The 16,862-nt window shown below is 40.7% G+C and overlaps 1 protein-coding gene across 1 annotated transcript in view; it reads right to left on the bottom strand.

Moving 5' to 3' along the window:
- LOC126209794 (G-protein coupled receptor moody) overlaps positions 1-16,862 on the bottom strand; it is a 131,879-nt gene that overhangs the window by 36,977 nt on the left and 78,040 nt on the right. Inside the window, exons 5-6 of the mRNA XM_049938932.1 lie at positions 8,300-8,441; positions 5,632-5,818 (exon numbers count right to left, since the gene is read on the bottom strand). Of these exons, the coding sequence (XP_049794889.1) occupies positions 5,632-5,818; positions 8,300-8,441 (329 nt within the window). The remainder of the gene's footprint in view (positions 1-5,631; positions 5,819-8,299; positions 8,442-16,862) is intronic.

Raw genomic sequence — 16,862 nt, 5'->3', positions numbered from 1 at the left:
AGAAAGGCGCTATTGTGTCTGCATACTCTGAAAGCAATCTGATTTGTATACCATCTGGACCGGGAGGGTTGCCTTTCTTAAGTGATTTGAGTTGTTTCGCAATATCTAAGATATCTACTTTTATGTCACTCATGCTAACAGCTGTTCTGGTTTAGAATTCTGGAATATTTACTTCATATTCTTTCATGAAGGAATTACAGAAAACTGAATTTAGTAACTCCGCTTTAGTGGCACCGTCATTGGTAACATTTCCATCACTATCGTGCAGTGACTGTGTTTGCCACTGGTGTACTTTACACACAACTAGAATCTCTTTGAAACATTGTCTCAAAATATGGTAGAAAACCCAATGTGGAAACTGTTAAAAGCATCTGGCATTGATGTCCGCACTAAGTTTCTTCTGAATTTGGCATACTTTTTTCGTTGCTTCTGAAGTGTTTTGTGTACCATGGTGGATGAGTCCTGTCTCTTATTAACTTAGGTGGCATGAATCTATCTATTTCTGTTGCTACTCTGTCTTTGAATTTGAGCCATATCTGGTCTACTCTTACATATTAGCCTGGAAGGAATGGATACTCTCTCTTAGGAAGGCATCAAGCGAATTTTTTATCTGCTGTTTTAAATAAATATTTGGTTGATATGGTTTTGAGCCTCGCTACAATGACCTTGTGTTCACTAATCCCTGTATCCGTCATGATGCTCTTTATTAGATCAGGATTATTTGTGGCTAAGAGGTCTAATTGTTCAAAGTAATTCTCAGAGAAAGCATTTACTACAATTTCGGAAGATGTTTTCTCTCTACCACCGACTTTGAACATGTATTTTTGCCAACAAATCTAGGGTAGATTGAAGTCTCCACCAATTATAACTGTATGAGTGTGGTACTTATTTGTAATGAGATCAAAGTTTTCTTTGAACCGTTCTGAGTCGGAGGGTTGGTAGAAGGAGCCATTTATTTTGGTATGGCTGTTGACTATAACCTCTACCCATAGTAATTCGCAGGAACTATCTATTTCAACTTCACTCCACAAACACAGCACCACCTACTTTATTTAATCTATCCTTTCTGAACACGGTTTGCGCCTCTGTAAAAATTTTGGCAGAATTTATCTCCGGCTTTAGCCAGCTTTCTGTTCCTATAACGATTTCAGTATCAGTGCTTCCTATCAGCGCTTGAAGCTCTGGTACTTTTCCAACACAGGTACAACAATTTACAACTATAATACCAACATGCTTGGTGGATTCTCGCCGTTTCTTTGCCCTGTACCCTTGGAGACTTAAGCCCTTTTTGATCTTTCCCGAGACTGCCTAACCCAAAAAACCGCCCATTCCACGCCACACAACCCTTGCTACCCTTGTAGCTGCCTCCTGTGTGTAGTGGACACTTGACCTACTTAGTGGAACCCGAAACCCCACCACTCTATGGTGCAAGTTGAGGAATCTGCAGTCTACACGGTCGCAGAACAGTCTGAGCCTCTGATTCCGACCCTCCACTCGATTCTGTACCAAAGTTCCGCAATCGGTCCTGTCGACGATGATGCAGATGGTGAGCTCTGCCTTCATCTCGCTAGCAAGACTGGCAGTCTTCACCAACTCAGGTAGGCGCTGGAGAGAATCTCTTCTGATCCATAGTGACACATGTCATTAGTGCCGACATGAGCCACCACCCGCAGTTGGCTGCACCCTGTACCCTTCGTGGCATCCGGAAGGACCCTTTCCACGTCTTCAATGACTCCCCCCAGTATGCACGCGGAGTGCACATTGGCTTTTTTCCCGTCCTTAGCTGCCGTATCCGTAAGGGGCTCCCAATGACAAGCAATTCCACCCTCTGCACTTGTCCGGACCTCTCAGGAAGACCGGCCACTGCCGCGACAGGCGAGGCCGCCCTTGCTGGCTCAGAAGTACTTTCAGCAGTGGGCAGCACCTCAAACCTGTTACGGAGGCCTTGTGGCCAGCAACAACTTCCGCCTTCTGCCCAGGGATTCGCGACCCCGCCACGGTTTGCCAATCAGGGACATCCGAGGGCGCAATGGCATCAGAGATCCCAGGTGATGCTACAGGTTCCAAAGCTCTCGCCTCGGGTGTCCCAATGTCACCACAGCCCAGGGCAACAGCCTGGAGCCTGTCGACACGGCCAACACAGCTTCCAGCGGTTTACGGACGGTGGCCAATTCCCCCTGTATCCGTACACAACAGGGGCAGTCCCTAACAATTTTTTCCCTCTCTTTTATCTCACAAGCCGTTCAAAACAAACAGATGACTGACAACTACGCGAATTTACACTATATTGGTAGCTACAACTCTAGAAATTTGTGAATTAAACTATGTAAATACCACAAAACACGCAAAGAAATTTAGAATTAAACTATGAAACAAATAAGTGAGCTAAGAGTACGACTTGCTGCTGGCTGTATGTTGAATGAACAAGAACTTACTAAAAGGGATGCTTTTCGATGAAGTAAACAACTGAAAAAATGAACTGACTTCGAGAAATAGAATAAGACCTAAAAGAGGTAGGAATGAATAGGTAAATGAAAGAGGCAAATTCAGAAACAAAATTATGAATATGAAATCTGAATTAAAGGAAAGGAAGAAAACAGGGAAAATATGGGCAGAACAAAGGATACAGGAACACAGCCAAAGAAAGGAGAGATTTTGGGAAGATGAAAACATTCAAATTCTAACACTGTCTTAAAATGAAGAATTTGTTAAATATTTAAAAAGTAGCAACACAGGACAAGCAAAAGGGTTGTAATTTACATCCATAAAAGATAGGAAAAGAGAATTATATGGTACAGTTATATGAATGGAAGGATTATAGTTTTGACAGTTAAAACTTCACTATTATTGCATTTTATGCCCCTGATGAAGGGAAAGAAAGAGGATTCTACAGATTTCTATGACAAATTGCAACTGGTTTTGGACAAGTATGGCAATAAGCATCAAACAATATTGATAGGTTTATTCCCCATACTATCATAGAGATCGTGGGAACGATGGGAGTCACAGTCATTTATGACAGTGGAAGATTCATTACAGATTTTGTTTCTTTTAACAAACTAAAGATAACCAATACATTCTTTCACAAAAGATATCCATAAATATACATGATCAGCTTGAAGATTTAATGCTGTCTATAAAGATTTATCATCAATGAGAAATTAGAAGGCAAAGTATTAGAGACAATAGTGTACAGGGGACATATGTTCTGAACATTTCTTGCTGATATCTCAAATCGATGCGTACATAAAATGGAGAAAGGACAAAAACTTGGCAGAAGAAAATACGAGGGTAGAAATCTATGACGTGAACAAAGGATATGAGGTCTGTACCAGAAGAGACTTAAGATTAGATTAGTACTTGTTCCAGAGATCATGAATACAACACTTCGTAATGATGTGAAACGTGTCAGGTTAATAAAAGGTGTCATACAAAATATTACGTGACACTTAATATATATATATATAATAGAGGGAAACATTCCACGTAGGAAAAAATATATCTGCTTGTGTCTGTATATGTGTGGATGGATATGTGTGTGTGTGTGTGTGTGTGCGCGAGTGTATACCCGTCCTTTTTTCCCCCTAAGGTAAGTCTTTCCGCTCCCGGGATTGGAATGACTCCTTACCCTCTTCCTTAAAACCCACATCCTTTCGTCTTTCCCTCTCCTTCCCTTTTTCCTGATGAGGCAACAGTTTGTTGCGAAAGCTTGAATTTTGTGTGTATGTTTGTGTGTCTGTCGACCTGCCAGCACTTTCATATATATATATATATATATATATATATATATATATATATATATATATATATATATATATATATATATATATATATATATATATATATTTGTTGGGGTTGGGGAAATTACCCACTTACTATATCCAAAAATTCATCTAATGAGTAGAAGGAGTTGCCATTAAGAAATTCTTTTAAAAGCTATATGGCTATCTGTCAGACTTTTGATGCTATTAGGTAAGTGACCAAAGACTTTTGTGGCAGCATAATTTACCCCCTTCAGAGCCAAAGTTAGATTTAACCTTGAGTAGTGAAGATCATCCTTTCTCCTAGTGTTGTAGCCATGTACACTGCTATTACTTTTGAATTCGTTCGGATTGTTAATAACAAATTTCATATGTGGAGTCATAGAGAATAAATTAGCAAAATTTGGGAATACATATAGTACAATGAACAGATGTGTACAAAATAAAATGAGAAAAGAAACAAGACTGAAATTTTTCAAGAGAATGGCAGCGCTAATGCTTGTTTACTGAAATGAATCGTGGGTTACAAGTAAATTTGAAGAAAGTCGCACACAAGCAACAGAAATGAGGTTACTGATGCACAAGAGCTGACAGATTTCGAGATTAGGAAAGAATTGAGCATCCTTAAGAAAGTAGAAGAAACTGGAATGAAGATCTTGAAGGATTATGTCTCTAGATAAGATAATTTAAGCCAGTTTGGGGAAGAAGACAATAAAGACCATGGAAGTGATGGACAAACAAAAAGAAAAGAGTGAAACAGAGGCCGAATGCATGAAGTGAAGATGATGATATTTTTTCAAACAATGAAAAATCCAGGATGGAATGTAACAATACGAGAGAAGGAAAGCTGCTACTCACCATATAGCGGAGATGCTGAGCCACGATAGGCACAATAAAAAGATTCACACAATCATAGCTTTCGGCCATTAAGGCCTTTGTCAGCAGTAGACACACAAGTGCAACTTGCACACACATCTGCAGTCTCAGAGAGCTGAAACTACGCTGCCACTTGTATTTCATTAGGTTTGTTGTTGAAAATCATCTGTGGAACATTCCTCACATAACCAGTGAAGTATAAATCTAATTCTTTCGAAATAAAACTTGCGCTCAGTCACGTCCACCACTTAAGGTCGGCAGTGCAGATTTTGGTGAAATGAGATGGCAAAAAAGTTAAGATTTGCTACTCAAATGATGTAGAAAATGTTCTCTTTTTAACCCTAATAAACATTATAACCCTCAAAAAAGAAAGTGGGTCCACTTATGGGAAGAAAACACAGGTCACACCCGATTACAAGGAGTACAGCAGAAGTCGTCCAGAAAACTAAAACCACAGCCCAGTATCAGTGATGTCCACCTGTTGTAGAACTTTAAAATACATTCTGAGCTCAAACATTGGGAGGTACCTCCTACAGAATGACCACCTCCGTGCCAAAAACATTATTCACGCAAAATCGAAATCACATCCTGACAACCACAGATCTGCGTAATCAGCTGGATGCAGTATATCCTGACTCCCAGAAAGTATTTGTCAATGTCACACACCCACGGTTATTAATGAAAGTAATGTCATTTGAAATATGAAATTTGTGACAGGTTTGAGGATTTTTTGGTGTGGAAAATACAGCACATCATCCGGGATGGACAGTTGTCGACAGCTGTAGAAGTACGTGTTCCAGTCACATTAATGAGACCACTGGCCTTGTTCAATGTCAAGGTGCAGTAATTACTCACTAATGGCAGCACTAACAGTGGAGAGTACATAAAGTGGGTCAGGAGAACATGGAAAACAGTGCACTTGTCACACTGATTACAACTGGTGCAATATCGAGTCCAGCGGTGATGTAGATGTAGGACCCGAGAGACGCTTCACCTGGCAGAGTGCGGAGCCGAGCGCGACGGCGGACGGCGACCTGCCGGAGCGCCGCCTCCGCCGGCCCCCGCAGCTCCTGCCGCCCCCGCGGCTGCTCAGGGAGGTGGGCGTGCCGCTGCGGCTGCCGGCCCCGGCCCCGGCCCCGGCCCCGCCCCCAGATGCGGTGTCGTCCTCGTCGCACAGGCTCCTGCCGGCACAAGTGAGGTAAGCTGACGCAATTACGGGGATACTGAAGGGTACACGTACTTTGAAAGAGGGTAATTTTGTTTGGAATCTGTGCAATAATGTGCGTCATCACATGCCTGAACACACGAGTGATATGTTACTACTATCACTTGTACACGGACAGAGGGAGTGGGTCTGCTGCAAGAGAGAGGGGTGAGAGAGGAGCTTTGCTGACGGACATCCTGAATAGAGAATGAATTTTATCTGAGATGCGCCCTGCTGTGACAGAGGAGAGAGAATATTTCACAGAGAGACAACACATTTGAGAAAAGGTAATAGGAATGTAGTTCTCAGACTTTTCCCTCTAAGAACAGAGGAAACTTGTTGGTCAGGTGAGTATCTACCAAGTTTTTCATCATTATGATGTTGGATCCTAAAATCAGAGCATTTCTTCAGGGCCTTTCTCCTACTTTTCAAGGGCTCTTTGTATCTCCGCTGCTCCACTCACAAATTTAACACAGGTACTTGGTATGACCTCGTTGTTGACCTAATAGCCTACACAAAAGCTTCCAATCACCGCTGATGTTCACTGTAAATTACTTTTTCGAGTAGGATGGACACATTGAGCAACTGTGACTGACGCTACAATGTTGTCATTAGATAATGACACTTATTTTATTTGAATCAATGAACGGCCTCTAGTCATCTTTCTTGTGCTCTGCATCGGACTTGTTAATGAGGTTTGGATTGTCAGCTAAGTACTAAAGAGTCTTCCTAATCTACAGTGCTGTTCTTTCAGCCTCGAAACTAGGAGTTTTGCAGCATCCTTTGGGGGGATTTAGATCTCTGGCCAAATTGTTTAGGTCAGGTTATGCCAAGGGTTGGGGCATGTCTTGCACACCTTCCCCGTCAGAATCTTAAGTAAGTTCATCAGATGCAGAACTTAATTCAGAATGCAGTATCTGAAGGTTCTTAGGGGGGACAGATACAGGAACACCAAAACTATGTGGCACAGTTCTTGCAGAGTCCAAATCAGGATATATCATTCCCGTTTTTTCTTTGAACAGTCATCCAGATGGTTCTTTAGTGACCACTGGGCTTTATTTTACACTTTGATCATTTTCATACCTTCTCAATAAAAAAGCTGCACACTCTGAGGCGCATGATATTTATCCTGATCCTCTGGTTTCCCTCAAAGACTAAGCAAAATAAACATTTTTAACAAATGCGGTTATGTTCCATTTCTGAATGGCAATCATAACATCTACAAATATAACACAATATATCAGGACTGTTCAAACACTTTCTCCTTCGCATGCTTACAGCCCAACAAATAAACCAAAACACAGTAGTGCACTGCAACACTCTTCCAGATACTCTTGCTCAGCACTAGTTCAATAACCTCTATATAATTCCTCCATTATAACAGTGAAAAGTACTGCCATCCATCGATATGTTCTATCTAATCATACTTGTACCTGCAAGGGCCGGCCGAAGTGGCCGTGCGGTTAAAGGCGCTGCAGTCTGGAACCGCAAGACCGCTACGGTCGCAGGTTCGAATCCTGCCTCGGGCATGGATGTTTGTGATGTCCTTAGGTTAGTTAGGTTTAACTAGTTCTAAGTTCTAGGGGACTAATGACCTCAGCAGTTGAGTCCCATAGTGCTCAGAGCCATTTGAACCTGCAAGGATGCAGTAATTTAAAATCAAATGCTTCTAACTGGTTGTTTGCCGGCCGCGGTGGTCTCGCGGTTCTAGGCGCGTAGTCCGGAACTGTGCGACTGCTACGGTCGCAGGTTCGAATCCTGCCTCGGGCATGGATGTGTGTGATGTCCTTAGGTTAGTTAGGTTTAAGTAGTTCTAAGTTCTAGGGGACTTATGACCACAGCAGTTGAGTCCCATAGTGCTCAGAGCCATTTGAACCATTTTTTAACTGGTTGTTTACTTTTAAATAAATATTTGGACTGCTGTTTCATTAAGTGGACAGATTGCATTTTAATGATATTTTAATTAGAAATACGAAAATCACAAAAGACCAAGTGTGATAAGACAAAAATGGCAATATTTCTGGATACAGGTGTCATATTTGAAAACGGATAATCATTGTTTACCTGTGTTGTTGACTGAATTTAAAAATTTAATGTGCTGTTGTAATATACTCATTAGCAAGTAAAAGTTTAATACTTGTCCTACTGTATTAAAATTAGAAAGTTCGTATATGTGATAAGGCGTAATAACTCACTGTGCGCAAATAAACGGACTCTACTCGTACAGCGTTTTGGAATGAGAGCACTTAGCCACCTGCAACCTGACTGAAATTCTTCTCCCTTAAATATCTAAGGTCAAATATTCAACACAATAACTCATTTTTACTCAGTTGCTTGAATCTGTTTTACACATGCGAGTCTAATTCTTTAAAGAATCAAAGGTTTACTGGTTCTGTCGTATACTAGGTAACAAATCATTCCCAACTTGTTGCCCCAATCCTCTCACCAGTGTACTCACCCCGCATTGCTGACATCGATGCCAGAGGAGGAGGAGGGCTCGTGGGCTGTCCTCGGCACGTCCAGCAGCAGTGGCCTGGAGCCTGCCTCCAAGCGCGTCGCCGCTCCAGCGCCGTTCTCCAGCACGGCGTGCGCCCTGGCTGCTAGAAGCATCACACCACTACATTCAGCAGAGCGCTATACTCTGCTAAAAGGTGAAAGTCGTACAGTTCGACGTTCATTTGTTTCCATCGCATGTAGACATTTGCAACATTTACGATTGAATACTTGCGAAAGATGAGAATTGAGTATTGTAAGCACACGAAACTTCCTGGCAGATTAAAACTGTGTGCCAGACCGCGACTCGAACTCAGGACCCGAGTTCAAGTCTCGGTCCGGCACACAGTTTTAATCTGCCAGGAAGCTTCCCATCAGCGCACACTCCGTTGCAGCCCGCATCTCGTGGTCGTGCGGTAGCGTTCTCGCTCCCCACGCCCGGGTTCCCGGGTCCGATTCCCGGCGGGGTCAGGGATTTTCTCTGCCTCGTGATGGCTGGGTGTTGTGTGCTGTCCTTAGGTTAGTTAGGTTTAAGTAGTTCTAAGTTCTAGGGGACTTATGACCACAGCAGTTGAGTCCCATAGTGCTCAGAGCCATTTGAACACTCCGTTGCAGAGTGAAAATCTCATTTTGTAAACACATGTCATTCATATGTTACGACCGAAATGAATTTGTTAACTGATCAGATGTTGGTTTTGCATACAGCATCTGTAGATGTATATTCCTGTTACAGAAACTGTCTCTGGTAATCATCTCTTCCAATGCCGCAGCAGGAATATCAGCTTGTTCACTAACGACGCCCTCCTCAAAGCGAGAAACTTCTACTGAAATGTGAACTTTCAGTGTGACTGAATTTTCTATTGTTGCTTGAAAGATCATGATAACATTTGGAATAAAAAAAAAACACATGACACTAGTGTAATAGTCTACAACATTCATTATTTTACAAACCGGTTTGCAGCTGTTACATCATCGTGAGCTACGAAGATAAATGTGTGTATCTGTGATTTTAAAATTGCGCAATAACATTAATATGAGGGTTGCCCAGAAAGTAATGTACCGCATTTTTTTCTCAGCTGAAAACAATGCTACGAATGCGAATGTGTATTATTTGAAGTCTCCTAAGTGAGCGCACCAAGTTTCCGTCACTTCCGACAGATAGCGTTGCTGTAGGACAGTTTCAAAACGGCGTCTGTAGGTGACGTACGTTACAAGCAATGTGCAGTCATTGAATTTCTCAATGCAGAGAAAGAAACTGTTGGGAATAATCCTAAACGCTTGTGCAAAGTCTATCGAGCATCTGCTGTCGATAGAAGTACAGTTAGTCGCTTGTTAAGGGGGGTCAGGTCATCCGAAGGAAGTGTGGATGCAATTATCCGCACTCTCGGATATTCAGTAGTGTTGTACTGACGGGCTTGTTTTGTGCTGGAGGGAGGCCATAGAACAGGATGCAGATAACGTGGAAAAATAGGGTGTGTGGATAAAACTCCATTATTTCATGTGTGCAATTCTCATTATGTTCAATAATGAATTGTTGAAGAAAAATCTGTTGCATTACCTTCTGGGTAACACTCATATTTAATGTGTCACATATTTAATCTAAATATCATACATCACATTTATTACTGAAATAATCCTTCCCATTTCAGCCAAACATTAACCTTTGTCATATTTGGAACCAACTGAAGTTCTCTGCACCTGCACTGATTTGCTGTACCTGACGATAACGTAACAGCAGAAAACTGATTTGTAAAACAATAAATATTGTTAAATAGTACACCAGTGTCACATGCTGCCTGAATGACCAGAATACACTTTTTCACAGTACCCGCATCTGCCAAGGGCTGCGGTTTGTCCTTACTATTGAACAAAAATACTGATGCGCAGTTAATATTATGAAATACAGGTATATGGTTGTGTGAGACTTTTTTTTGCGAGATTATCTGAAATATATGAGATGAGGCACAAGTTTTTGTAACCACTGACTGGTTCCTGTTGTTAAATGTTTCTCTACGTAAAGAAAGATTTGTTTGCGTTTTTAGTTAATGTAACTATTTCTGTGCAACAAAAACCGTAATGTTTCCCTGTGTAAACACACTGCACGTCATTTATGTATCTTCCTTGTAATTTGTACGTCATTTTATCTGTACTGGTGATATTCAATTGGTACCTGATGATGGCGTAGTAAGTCTAAAGTCGGTTCGTTACCAAATCGACATAATTTTGCAGAACATTAAGAAGTGCGTGTTTTATATTGTTAACGCTAGCATGAATGGCAACTCTTTTTATAAAGTTTGTATTTCAAATACATTTGTACAAACTAGAACAATATTTCATACTGAGGTCACACAATCACAACAACATTGGCGCTCCTAACCACACATGTGCAACTATCTCGCTCGTTTTTGCTTGTGTGAAAGTCCGCACGTCCATTTTCGCTGTTAATAGTGGTACACCATGTCTCCTCTCTTCTAGTTTCCAGCGATACTAAAAGCGGCAATGCGACCGTCATTTGCTACAATGTTTCGCAAAATTGGAAGCAGCAGCTATGCGAGTACAGCATAAAAATGGTTCGCTATGGAATCTACAGAGAGCCTGCCAAGCGTTCAAGCCAAAACGTAGCGACTGTCACTAAAAGCTAGATGCATCTCTACGAAGCATTGCGTGTCGTCGTGATGAAGCTTTTGTTTTAAAAGAAAATCATCGCGTGAATCATGCAGCTCGGAATAACATCAGAAAGATGCACTTTACTCCTAATTTCCTACGAGTGCTCGAACGTGCTACAGCGGGTATAAATACCTTCTGTTCGTTACTTGGCGAAGAATACATGGGTCAGGATGTATTCGATATCAAGATTCTGAGCTATGCAACTTTGTTTTTCGTTTAATAATTCAGTGGTGGAATTTATTGTATTAGCCGGCATTTGCTCTCGTTGCACACTGACTAGATGCTTGTAGTCGCCGACTGGGATGAGCGAGCTACAGATGGGCCATTGTTTCATTGTTCAGTTGCTATGAGGCTTCTGCGGAGAGTAGAGTTGTGGCGATTCGTGAACGACTCTAAATAAAGAATCGTAAGAATCGTAAGAATCGATTCGTGATACGGACGAATCGTCGTTCAAAAGAATCGTAAGAACGATTGCGTGTTTCCGAGTCGTGACGATTCATCGATTCTTAGTACGCTATGCCTCGAACGCAACTTCCGAATCATGCCGAGTTGTGCCGAATGATAACGACCGCCAGATGGCAGTCAAGTGGAGGATGCGTGTGAACAAAGGAAGCAATTTTGAACCACCTTTCGCAAAAATCGACTCTTCTTTCCTGGCATACTGAAATAAAACAATAGATGCAATCAAATCAAACGAGACCATTCATCAATTAAGGCATTACACTATAAATCGCGAATCACACTTGTAACGTCATATGCATGTTTACTCATAAATAAACTATTTCTGGCATATCTTATAATGACACAGTTCGATTCTAACCCCATTGACAATTTCAGACATGTCCTGCCATCTGTGAGTAAGATGTAGAACTTTTTGCATTCCGTAAGAATCGTGCCATCGCAGACTAGAATGAATCGTGAACGAATCGTAGGAATCGATTCGCAGTGTGTGACTGAATCGAATCGGGAAAAAGAATCGTGTTGCCCAACCCTAGCCGGAGAGATACTGCATGAGACATTAACAGTTTCTGCTGCTCTCACACGGCAAGCTGTTATTTTGGCAGTCTTTGGTATCGAAGGCGATAAACCGATCGTTGTGTTGGAATAACAGACTAAAATGTAAGAAATGTTGTACTCAGTTTCCCTTCGTAAATGACATAAACTACTCTTTTTTTTAATATTTATTCAGAGATATTTTACAGTTTTCTTCTGTAATAAAGTCAGTTTTGATGCTAATGACAATGACTTTTTGAAGCTTTCTGTTTGAGAGAATGGTTTATACCAGCGACGTGTAACGTTTACAAAACAATTGTTGGCAGTGTAAACATCGATGTTAAGGACAAAATACAACATCTACCACCAATTTTAAGAAAATGTATTTTTCCATCACTATAAATGTTTAAATGATATTAACCAATCTTTTTTTGGAAATATCTCAAAGACGTCAATGCAAGAAGCCATAATATGTTGTGTTTTACCCACATGCTTTATTTGGTAGCAAAAGAATATAGTGAACAAACTGGACTAGTTGGTTACACTGCTGCGAAAGGTACTGCAATGTAGTTTAAACACGGTGTAGGAAAAACTGATGAGCTAAGAAAAGAATTAAACCCAAGAAGTATCCACAAAACGGAACTCAGTGTTCTAAATGATTGAACGACTTTTTTTTCAACTGTGTCCCGGTATTAATGATATCATTAATTACCGTGCCAGTGCACCACCATGCTGACAACCACTTGTGTCTGTGGCTACTCGTGAACTCTGCCTAAAAATTTACTTGGAAAGAGTAAAGTAATCCAAATAATTAGTAAGTTGATCACAAAAATATACTGTGTGCAAGCAGTACAGAGCATTGGAGAGGAGCTGAAAAGTAAAGTCATACCCAATACGAAAAAGCAATTGCTATCAAGCTGTCGTGGTAAAACATTAACCGTATCAGCGTTGTTCGAACCAAGATTCCAGAAAACACACTTTCACGATGCTTTAGCATGTTCGAAGGAGATCAAATCCATCAAAGTTTTGCTTGCTGCTATCGAAACAACTATCCTACATTACATGAACATAGAGAAACGAAATATGGTTTATGGAGTGAATATAATCAAGAAAAGAATAACTCGCGAACTGGAAGAGGAACGGATTTACCATCCCAGTTTGGTTATTATCTGAACACCTAAATATTTTAATCGTGTAGCCGCATCCTCAGCTCCCGAACGACTGTTTTCTGAAGCACGATACGCTATTCGTCAATGACGCAACATACGGGATGGGGAAAATCTGACAAAAATGTTATTTTTACAGTCTCTAGCCAAAATATTGTGGAATATGTAATGTTAATTGTTGAATGTGTATGATATTAGATGTATTTACACGTTGTCTATGACGCCAGTCTAGAAGTTCATTTAATTTCGTTTTTTTTTTTTAGGGTCGATTATTATCAGCCTTAGAAGTCGATGGCGAAATCAACATCTGTGACTTGTCAAAATCGCCCGTCTATAGTTTTTAGCGATTTTAATGTTTCCTTGATCTTTGGTAGATCTAGCTTAATGTGCATCCCTTCTTCCACTCTGTACTAGCTTCATGGACATGGACCTCGACTTGCCACTAAAATAAAAGATGCGATGGCAACTATAGTAGGGTGACCAGACGAACCGTTTTTAACCGGTCTGTCCTTTTTTTTCGTTTCGTGTCCCATTGTACCGGAAAATATTCAACGGGACGGCAGATGTTTCGATTTTTGTAATCATCAGTAACCTTAACTCTCTCTTTTTGTTTCGTTTTGTGTTTTTATTTATTTTTACGTCAATTTAATGTCATAGACATATTTTTTAAAACATTTTCTTGGGTCTGGCTTTGTCTTGAACGCAAAGATGGAATAAAGAAGCATATTTTGCTCACGGGATGAGAAGAGCTGTAAACAGAAGATTTTTCCGTGGACATGCTCAGTGCCAGAGCTTCGCAGTTCATATCGGTATTTGCTACTGAAGAAATCACGGACGGGTATTACAAGTTTTCGTTAAAGAACGTTTGGGGCTATCAACGTTCAATCGTATTTTTAGTTACACAGTTAGATGACATAAATCTGCAACCGACACGATGTCTTCGGACTGTTGCAGACAACAATGAGAAGTGGGCGTCAGTTTCAACACTGGGTTTGGCAAGCTTGCTGCTGTAGTGCTTCCACTGACTGTTCTTTGCTGTGTGTGAAACTGAATCGTGTCCGTTATTATCGGGAAAGAAAGTATTGTTTTTCGAAAACCATGAAACAAAAGCTCCCTTTCTTGAAGGAAACCACGAGAACGAAGGTAGAAGGTATATCTATATTGTGTTGTTCAGTTTTTTTTTTTTTCCACTGAACATCGAGGATGTGTCGATACATCGCAGCACATAAAGAAAAAGAAGCACCTGTTCGCAGTTTCTGCGAGAACTTTTAACAGTATCACTTCCTTTGTAAACACGAATAAACTACAAACAGAGGAAGAGAAACGTATCGCTGCAGGAGGAGCGTGGTTTGTAAAACACAGTCGTTCTTTCCATTCAATTGGCTGTGGGGTCTGCTCATTAGAGACCTATTTGAGGAGAAATCCACAAGTTATAGGACAGAATGCGATTCGATTTTAACGAACGTTTTGTCGCCGTACGCAGTGCATGAAGTTGTCAGAATTTAAAGATGCTAAATAAGTGTCTGTGGTGGTTGATCCACCAAATCATGAAGGCTTAAAGCTAGTGCTGTCTCTAGCTAGGAATTTCATTGCTACCAAAGGCGTTCAGTGCAAAATAATCTGTCTTCAGAACATTGGTGGAGAAAAGCTAGCTATATTCTGGATATTTTAAAAATACAAAATATATTTGACAAGATTGTCGTATTTTATGCAGTAACTGTAATACCAACTTTGGTGGCTACAAGAGGGAGGAATAAACTGAACATTGAAGGAGTCGGTTGCGCCACCCATGTGGTACAGAAGGGAGTTCAAACTAGTGACATAGAGAAAAAAAAAAAAGTGAATAAAATATTGAAATATTTTCACATTTACACTGTGCTTGTAAGTTCTAGGTAATATTAGAAATACGTAAATGTCATTGTTGCCAGGAATTACAAGAGTTACTGATATGTATGAACCTTTGAATTTTTATTTTCTATGCCAGGATAAGTGTCCTGCATCACTGAAACAGTTTTTGAGAACCCGCAGTCACTTCTTTGGCTTCATTTCACACAAACCCAATTGAAAATGTTTTCAAATTCAATCCAAAAGTTGGAACGAACCACGATTTCAGCTACAGAATCAGCCGAGGAGTTACAGATACTTAAAGAAAAAAAATCCGTAACAGAAATTTACGTAATTAACTAGGAAAAGGTAGGCATTTTCACTCAGTGAAAATACAAAACGATTACCAATTTATTTCATGACACTGTTGTGACTTTCCTAAAAAGTTGACTTATCCATTTCAAAAAATGAAAATTCTGTTTCGTGATCTGAATTTCAGATAGATGAAGATGTACTGTTTGATGGTATAGAATGCGTGATCAACATTGGTTCCAAGAAACTTGACGAATGGGATAAAATTAATTTGGAGACATATAAGAGATACTGTGATGCATTCCATACACTTAAAAGCATAGGTACTTCTTGTACAGAGACGCTGGCGACTTCTTCTCTTGCTGTACCAGGCACAAATACTGCTGTGCAAAGGGTATTCTGAATTTGAATTCCCTTAGGATTGACGAGAAAAACCATTTTAACACCTGCTATTAGCCAATTCAAAGTTTTTGTAAGATATTAGGTCTTCTGATAATTACAAAGTTAGTACCAGTGTTCCTGATACAATAGCTAAACGGTCGACGGATTTTTGGCGTCTACATTGGTGTTCACTTGCTAGAAATCATTCTATCAGTTTCTCAGTATTTTGAACTATAATCAGTTCTTGGAAAAACGATGAATTATTACGTGATGCAGTGCCGTTACAAGCATGTTTTAAAGTGTCTTGTTAAAATACATGATTTTTTATGTGTACAAAGTTTAGTTTTTATTTATTTTACCTAAGGTGATGCAGAATATTTTCTTTTCCTCTAGTGTCACTTTTTTTTGCAAATGTCCCTTTTTTCACGTGGAAAATCTGGTCACTCTAAACTATAGTGATGAATGCTACAGGATGCAAAGCTGGTGAGAGCGTGCAGGGTTTTCTAATATTTCGCTACATGTATCGAGCTTCGCTAGTTTCTTTTCTAATTCTTGGAAGAGTAACTGGCGCCTCATGCTGCAGAATTCACTCTCGCAGAGGAACGTGTAGAGTTCTGCTGGGTTTGGGGTGGGGGTGGGGGTCTTCTACAGACGTACCGGGAACAGCAGCAACGCCAGTGTCGTCGCGGGAGGCGGCCCGCCCCCGCACCGAAGGCCTCCGGCCCCCGCCGCCCCCGCTGCTGCTGCCGCATCCGCCACCACCTGTTGTCGTCGTCGTTTCGTCGAAACCTGGTGGCGGACCGTTCTTCTCAGGCGCGTGTTGGAGCTGAGTGCTGCACTTTTGTGCGTATTCATTTGCATGTGTGCACTTTTGTAAAAATTTGTCTGCACGGGTGCACTTTTGAGGAAATTCGTTTGCACATTTACATACTCTTCTGCATATATGAGTGTGGTATCCACGTGTGCTGCTTAGTGCAAGCAAGCTTTTATATCTGCAGTTTGGTGTGTCTCTTATCTCTCTGGCCCCCATTTTCAACTGAATTCAGCTGTACTTGTATTGTGACCTTTTTTTGCGTCAAATGTAGGCTGACTTGACATATGTAAAACCCTTGTCATTGTATATTGTAGCAACCAAAATACACACTGATAAGTCTGTTTGAATTTACATTCCAGTTCCCACCATTT

Source organism: Schistocerca nitens, chromosome 10, assembly GCF_023898315.1.
Source record: "Schistocerca nitens isolate TAMUIC-IGC-003100 chromosome 10, iqSchNite1.1, whole genome shotgun sequence".
NCBI lineage: Eukaryota > Metazoa > Arthropoda > Insecta > Orthoptera > Acrididae > Schistocerca > Schistocerca nitens.
The sequence above is the reverse complement of the archived record's forward strand: the minus strand, read 5'-3'. Positions and strand labels throughout refer to the sequence as shown.